We start from the raw sequence: 8,115 nt of genomic DNA, 5'->3' as shown, positions 1-8,115 counted from the left end.
CTCAAAACCACCTTAATTCAATGCATGATTATAGATTGCTAGGGTGGAAGGAAAGAGTGTGAGAGTGGCATTGCAGAGACCGGTCCTTACTTATGCTGAAAGAATTCAGCAGGACTGAGAAAGTGCCACACTCATTTGTGAGCCCTGGCCTTGCATCCAGCATCTTGTAACTGATTATTATTTTTTAAGTCAACGGAAGACTTCTAGTGGTTTCAGAACATCCACATGAATGCCTATTTGGCCTGCATGGTGTGCATTTTGGCTTTACATAATTGATTAAAAAGAAGACGTATGTTTTTATGAAAAATCAGGCTGAATAATTTCGTTTTTTAAAAAAAAGGTTTGTGGGGAGGGGGATAGGATAATGGAACACAAGCAGCTTCATTCTAAAGACTTTCCAGTGTCTTCCCTTAAGACCAGTGAATTCTCTGAGATGGTTGATAGAACAGCTTTCTTTGACGTCTAGCGTGTTCACCTCCTGGCAAGGCTAGTGACGTTCTCCTTCCACACGCTTCTTGCGAACTAGAGAGAGAAGGGGGAGGGGGAGAGAAAACACAGCTTGCTAAGTGTCACGGGGCGCTTCACTAATTTTGCAACTTGGGGAAATAAAGTTAATTAACTGTGTTGTGTTATGTTTAAAATGACATTTGTAAAAAAAAAAAAAGAAGCATTTTTGTTAGAGATTGTAGGGCAAGACCTGCCAAGGAAAATAAAGAATTTATTTATGTATGCAACAACAGCGGCAAGAGTCTTGATAAACCGCTTCTGGCACAACGGGACACCGTGATGGAAACCAGAGCGCACGGAAACACCATTTACCTTCCTGCCGCAGCAGTACCTATTTATCTCTTTGTACTGGTGTGCTTTCAAACTGCTAGGTCGGCTGGGGCTGGGACAGAGCAACACAAGCTCACTCCATTGTGGGGATTCGAACCGCCAACCTTCTGACTGGCAAACCCAAAGAGGCTCAGTGGTTTAGACCACAGCGCCACCCGCTGTAAATGTATGGTGTGTACACAGCCTTAATGTAAGGTTGAAAAGTTAAATGCACTCCTCTGAGCTCATGGCTGAACTTTGAAGAGAGGCTTCTGATTCTCAGCTCATTTTTTTAAATCGCTGTTTCTCTGCTCTGACATTAGGATACAGGATAAGAGGTTCCCCAGCATGACTGCCCAAAATCCTAACTCTGGAAAAGTGCTACTGTAAAAAAAATGTTTGGTACCATTCTCAGACTAGTGAGGAAATGTTACCAGGGGATCTTAAGGCTGGGAAATGTTACCTTGGCAACTGAAGAAGGTCCCAGAGGTCTTGCTAGAACCAGCAGGTCTTACCTAGATCGTTATTTTTAGTGATGGCTGCTGCGACCCTGGTTCTTGGGCCTTGCTTTGTAAACTGGTACCCAAATTTGAGGATCTGTGAATTCTCCTCCAACATCTGAGCAATCTCCATCTCTACCGCTGTGCCGAGCTGTTGTCTCTGGGAAAGGAGGTGGAAATGTTTACTTCCTCAGCACAAAGAAGCAGACACACAGATTTCCTCCAATGCTTTATACACAGCGGACGCTCGGATTGCGAACGTGAGCCGTGTGGGATGCACGTTCGCAACCCGCAGCTGCGTGCCTGTGCATGCATGTGTTGCAATTCGGTGCTTCTGCACATGCGTAAAGCGCCACTTAGCGCTTCTGCACATGCGCAGCTGCCGAAACCTGGAATTAACCCGTTCCAGTACTTCCGGGTTTCGGTGGTCCGTAACCCAAAAAAACGCAACCTGAAGCATCTGTAACCCAAGGTATGACTGTATAGCACAGTGGCGTAGCGTGGGTTGTCAGCACCCGGGGTAAGGCAAGTAATTTGCACCCCCTAACCCATGGATTTGCGCCCCCTAACCCTAACCCCCAGATGTTGTGCCCGGTGCGGCCGGCCCCCCTGCACCCCCCACGCTACGCCACTGGTATAGCACACCAACATACATGGTACTTTACAAGAAAAAGCAAGTCGCTGGCTTCAGAGGGCTTCCAGTCAAGGGTTAGACACATGGGGTAGGCAGGGAGACCAAACAGAGAGAGGAGGGGGGAAGAAGGACAATCAGGGTGCAAATCTTAAGTGTGTGCATGTGTGTACTGGGTGGGGGAGTTTAGATGACCTCCTTATAGAATATCTGAAGGCAGATGCAGAGCCATGTCGGCAAGCCATGCCCCCAACATACACAGTGACCATTCCTTCCCACAGTCCACAAGTATGGCCAGGGGAGATAGGAATGCTCTGTCTGCATATGGGTTGTGTGCCCACAGATCCCCTTCACACACCAACTGTGGGGGCATGGTCACTGTGCCCAAGGGCAAGGCTAGCCTCTGCAGGAGTGGTAGGGAACATCCAACTCCCAAGGTGGTCAATATCCCAAGGACCCCCCCATTTGGGTTCACAAGGCTGCTTCCCCATATGTCAGGGACTGTGCTGAGGAGGGCTGCACCGAGGAGGAATGGTGGGAGGCACCCCCTCCCCCGGATCCCGAATCTTCCCAGGAACAGGAGGACAGCGTAGAGTTGGAATAGTGGCTTGCAGAGGGGCATAGTTCAGAAGGCAGAAGCTGGGAAATACTGGATGGGGAACAGCTAGGAGAAGAAACACTGAGAGAGAGAGGGTTAACAGATTCACAGTCTCTGGACAGCATTTCTCCTCTCTTCCCAAGGTCAAGAATAGCTCAGAAAGTCTCAGAACAGAAAGTGCAGACGGTACAAACTCAAATTACAAGACGTAGGAATGATGTAGATTAATAGAGGGGGAGTGAGCCTTAATTGGGAGCACCGCCATTCTAGGGAGACGTGTTCTTTTCTCTCTCACTGTGATTATTAAAGAATCTAACTGGTAAGACATTCCTTTCTTTTGATCTTCTACGGCCACGGAGGAGGGAGCTGATTCCCCAAAGTCTGACACCATACGACATCAGCTGTGGGGCAAGTGAAGACGCAGCTTGCAAAAACCCTGTGCCAATCACAGCAGCGCCTCCAAAGGCACATGGCTTCGCCCGTGCCATCAGGTGCGGGCAAGCACACCAGCTTGCCCCCGCAATTGAGGGGGGCTGGGCAACGTGCACACATGTGCTGGCATCATGCACATATGCCACAGGGTGTGATGTCACTCGAGGCGTGCTGACGTGTTGTGTGCACACTGCAGGGCTTGTGTGCATGACGTAAGCATGCCCCGTGGCATGCATGCAAGGCCACCATGGAATTTTGAGGGGGGCCAGACCCCTCCTTAGAAATTTTGGGGGATGCCCCAGCCCCCTCTAGTTGGCGCCCCTGGGTGTGGGGCAGGTGACAACTCTGCAGATCGCCTTTGATTTCCCAGATGGTGTCAATCATCCCTGACCATCAGTCATTCTGCTGATGGGCACTGGGAGTCCAAAAAGACCTGGAGGGCCACAGATTCCCCATCCTTGTACTAAGAAAAATCAAAAGCTTTGCCTTCCTAGTGCTGAACACAAGACCTGGGGCGCTGCCTCCCAGCTAATTTTCATGGTCAAGCTGCAACTTTCAGATTCCAGCTAACCCTTAAGTCAGTGTTTCCCAAACTTTTTTGGGCAACGGCACACCTGTTTACTGAAAAAAAATCTCGCGGCACACCACCATTACTGCCCCGTGACGTCAGCGCGCAGCGTCACGCCGGGAGGGACGCACGAAAGTGAAAGTTTTTTCCCTCCCCCTTGCCGGGGAACCTCCAAGCTTTGGGGGTGGGAGGAGGCAGCAGAGCGAGGGACTGAGGGGCGGCAGCGGCTGTTGTGGTGGTGGCGGCGATAGCGGGCGGAGGAGGGGGCGGCGGCGGGGCTTGAGGAGCCGTCGCCGGGAGTTGCTGTTGCTGCTGCTGCCCGGACATGCCGGCCTCCTCCTCCTCCGCTGTCTCGCGCTCCTCCCTTTTGCACGCGCTGCCCCGCCGCTCGGCACCACCACCGCGGAGCCGCCCCCGGCTCGACGCGGATCCTCGCCGCCGTCGCCTCTCACCGCCCGACTCGCCCGCCTCCCTCCCACGGCACACCAGCCAATGTCTCACGGCACAGTAGTGTGCCGCGGAACACCGGTTGGGAAACACTGCCTTAAGTTCTAGTCTGCTGCCCTTTCCTTACCTGATTATCAATTTTTATCTCCGTCAATGTTTCATTCCCTTTCAGGGCCTCAACCAAGGCCAGGATGCCTGTCCCCGTGATGAAATTGGATTCTATATTGAGACTTTTCAGCGTCTTGTTCACTTTTAATGTATCTGCAAAAGCCTGAAGGGAGGAAAAGAGTGGTGTGAGTTCAGATCTCGGGATACTCCACAAAGCGCTGTAACCTGCCCCAGAACCAGCTGGTATGGGGTGGGTAGTAATAGGAACTGTGGGAATATTCAGGGTGGCAGGAGAGAATATATTGTTCATTAATATCCTTCCTAACTTGTGCTAGCAAGTTTCTTTACTTAGCACAGTTTACATTCCCCTTTTACATGCACAGCAGACAATCTTATTCAAAGTCAATAAAAGAAGTTTACTTACATCAGTTCACAGTTGGATCCCTGAAGGCAGACTTAGTTACAAATATGTATATGTGGATCTACCCCATATGGGGGAATAATTCCACTGAGAGTATATAATTCCAGAGCAGTCCTAGCTAAAAGCTGGTCAAACGAAGGAGTCCAAAAAGAGGGAGGTGTGATGCGTGACTTGTTCTTTTATTACCTGGACAGGTTAGGTCACGCCCACCTTCTATCACATGCGAAAGGAAGGCTGCTCTAGCCAGGAGGAACAGGAAGTTTCGCCTGGCTGGACCAAACATTCCCTCGCATGTCTTCTCTAGCATTTCAAGGAATGTTGTACTTGACTGCCTCTTATGGATTACATCCCACAGGAACAACAACAATACCTACATGTAATGGCCCCAGAAGAATATAGGCTCCTATCATTGGATATGTATGTAAGAATTTCCCAAGACTAACAATGTGCCTTTTCCAGTTCCTGATTGTGGAAGTTTTGATACTGATGTTAATGACGTGAAGTTGCAGCACCTGACATCAATTTGGCACAAGATGCATTGCCTACAGATGTATTTCTACACCCAATTCAAACTGCCGGTGTTAAACTTTAAAGGCCTAAATGGTTCAGAATCCATTAGCTAAAGGACCACCATCATCCATGTGATTCTGCCTGGTTGTTAAGATCAGCTTTGCTTGAGGCTTCCACCCAGTAAGTTCAATTAGGTTAGTGGGCACATGACACAGGAACTCTCTCCCATCAGATGCCAGGGAGATAAGGAACTACAAAACCTTTAGAAGACATCTGGGAACTTTCTAATGTTTAATGTCATATTGTGTTTTGATTTGTTGGAAACCACCCACAGTGGCTCAGGTAACCCAATCAAAAGGGTAGCTTCTCCCTCCTCCTCCTCCTCCTCCTCCTTCTTCTTCTTCTTCTTCGCCTCCACAGTTCCAGAACTTTCTTTCCATTGAACTATGCATGGTCCAAACCAGGCATAGGCAAACGCGGCCTTCCTGAAGTTTGGGACTACAACTCCCATCATCCCTAGCTAACAGGACCAGTGGTCAGGGATGGTGGGAATTGTAGTCTCAAAAACATCTGGAGTGCTGAGTTTGCCTATGCCTGGTCCAAACATATTGCCAAACCACGGTCTGTTAAAGGCAAAGGCCTGTTTAATGCCATGACTTGTTTGGCCCTCAGAAAAAAAATTTGTGGGATGAGGTTTTGTCCAATCAACACCCACAGGTTATGTGAAACACCCCTCAAAGGGTGGCCACGCAGGAAAGCGTTCTTGCAACGCTTAGCTCCAGTAAGTCTCTTCAGCTCTACAATCCCGGGGACCCAACGGTGAAGCCTACACCAGTCCCCTCATGTAACGTGGGGACTCCCCTACCGATTCAAAGAAGAAGAACTCACGAGGCATGAAGCAGTGGCCACAGACTCAGCGGAAAGAGGATTTAGCATGCTGGAGCCTGGCCAGTATAAACAGCAGTTTATTCTCATTTCTGCGATTGGTTCTCAGAAGCAAGGCATGCTGGGATGAAGAGGAAGGAAGGATGCTTTCTGTGTTTGGTGTGGGCACGTACAGTGGTACCTCGGGTTAAGAACTTAATTCGTTCTGGAGTTCTGTTCTTAACCTGAAACTGTACTTAACCTGAGATACCACTTTAGCTAATGGGGCCTCCTGATGCCGCCCCGTGATTTCTGTTCTCATCCTGAAGCAAAGTTCTTAACCTGAGGTACTATTTCTGGGTTAGCAGAGTCTGTAACCTGAAGCGTCTGTAACCCGAGGTACTACTGTACTTGCTCGCTTCTTCCATCTATGGATGCTGGTGAGCCAGCAACGCAGTTTACAAATCAGAGATGTTAGAGCTCTAAAATGGGACCTACCGTATTTTTCGCCCCATAGGACGCACCTACATTTTTGGGGGGCGAAATAAAGGGAAAAAAAATATTTCCACCCCAGGCGTGGGGCTGGCGCAGGGGAAGCCTGAGCTTCCCCCGACCCCAGCCCTCAGAAGAGGCTGCTGCCTGCAAGCCTTGCGAGCCCGGCGGGACCTCCCGCTGGGCGTGCGAGGCTTGCGGACATCTGCCCGAAGCACGGCGCGTGCTCCGCAGTGCGCCCCGTGCTTCAGGCTGCAGGCTGCCGCCCGCAAGGCTTGCGCGCCCGGCCTGACCTCCCGCCGGGCGCGCAAGGCTTGCGGATAGCTTCCTGAAGCCTGGAGAGCGAGAGGGGTCGGTGCACACCGACGCCTCTCCCTCTCCAGGCTTCAGCGAAAGCCTGCATTCGCCCCATAAGACGCACACACATTTCCCCTTCATTTTTGGAGGGGGGAAAGTGCGTCCTATAGGGCAAAAAATACGGTAATTTATTTTCTGGATAAAATGTGCTTGGATTGTTGTACTCAGGAGTCACCAACAGGATGCCTCTGAGGTTCTTCCCAGGTGCCCATGAAGCCACTGAGCGACTCCCTTGGCCATTAAGCAGTGAGGGAGGTTACTTTTTTCCTAAAACAGTTTGCGACCCCATAACCAGTATGCTGAATTGCCGTTTTATTTCTTCTTCTGGGACCCTGGTGCATTTTAACAGCAGCACAGCTGTGAGGTCTTTTCTATCAAAGGCAGAGGCGAGGAGAGCTATGCCTGATTAGTTTCTGCTTGCTCAGCAGCCGGACTCAAAATCTAGTTTTCCTATGTTCCCAAATCCAGCAATGAAGGAGAGAGAGTGAACTCTCAAACAGGGCAGAGGAAAGCCGTGGAGAGAACTTTCGCTGACAAAATCTCAAAAGCACCATGACCCCGGAGCTAGTTTTGAGTTTGCACTCCCACAGAGAAAGCTTCTCGGCATTTGGAACACTGTACTTTGATTCAGCCAAAAGTAAAGAGCTTTTTCTTTCTCTCCCAAGAACAGTCTTCTCAAACTTACAATTGCCACAGGGTCGTTGCTCCGAGTAGCAGCCAGGCTGAATTTCGTCACGTGGGTGTTGGTTTCCAAAGCTTTTGCAAAGTCTTTCAAAGTTGGAATGGGGATATTCTGTATTAATAGAGAAAATACAATATTTAAAAAGGAATATCTATTGAATTCGAATCCAAATCATAGAGTTGGAAGGGACAACAAGGGTCATTCCCTGGAGTTCTAATGGAGAAGCAGTATCTGTTGGGGTGGTAATGCTGTGAGCTCCCTATCCTATGCTCAATTGTGTATGTGTAAATAAAACCATATATCCTAAAGACACCACAGTCTCTGCTTATTCCAAGGTAACTAAACCCTGGGTGAAGCGGAGGCACCCTGAAGTCTCTCACCACTCAGAGATTGGGGTAATGTAGTAACAATACTTTATAAAACAAATTTAAGACCATTTAGGAATAATTTGCAAATAAAAAAAATGGCACAATGGGGCGATCAGATGAGCAGCAATGCTATCCCTACCTTTATGTTGTTCAGATTGACTTCCAGGAGCGTGGGATCATTTGCCTTTATCCTTTGCAAAGAGGCTTCAACATTCGTCGGGTTAGGCGGTTCCTCGAAAACTGGCTTGACCTTCTCACCTTTGACTACGTCTAAAAAGAACATAAACCAGTTATGCATTGGGATGGCATCTCCACCCCCAT

General features: G+C 49.3%; 1 protein-coding gene across 1 annotated transcript in view; it reads right to left on the bottom strand.

Annotated features, from left to right (window-relative positions):
- Positions 1 to 276: 276 nt before the first annotated feature.
- The window catches only part of TMOD2 (tropomodulin 2), a 42,482-nt gene continuing 34,643 nt past the window's right edge, over positions 277 to 8,115 (bottom strand). Inside the window, exons 6-10 of the mRNA XM_081170086.1 lie at positions 7,934 to 8,064; positions 7,430 to 7,537; positions 4,120 to 4,263; positions 1,332 to 1,476; positions 277 to 522 (exon numbers count right to left, since the gene is read on the bottom strand). Coding sequence (XP_081026212.1) covers positions 488 to 522; positions 1,332 to 1,476; positions 4,120 to 4,263; positions 7,430 to 7,537; positions 7,934 to 8,064 — 563 coding nt within the window. The 3' untranslated portion in view covers positions 277 to 487. The remainder of the gene's footprint in view (positions 523 to 1,331; positions 1,477 to 4,119; positions 4,264 to 7,429; positions 7,538 to 7,933; positions 8,065 to 8,115) is intronic.

This window comes from Podarcis bocagei (genome assembly GCF_964188305.1).
Source record: "Podarcis bocagei genome assembly, chromosome: 14".
Classification (NCBI taxonomy): Eukaryota; Metazoa; Chordata; class Lepidosauria; order Squamata; family Lacertidae; genus Podarcis; species Podarcis bocagei.
The sequence above is the reverse complement of the archived record's forward strand: the minus strand, read 5'-3'. Positions and strand labels throughout refer to the sequence as shown.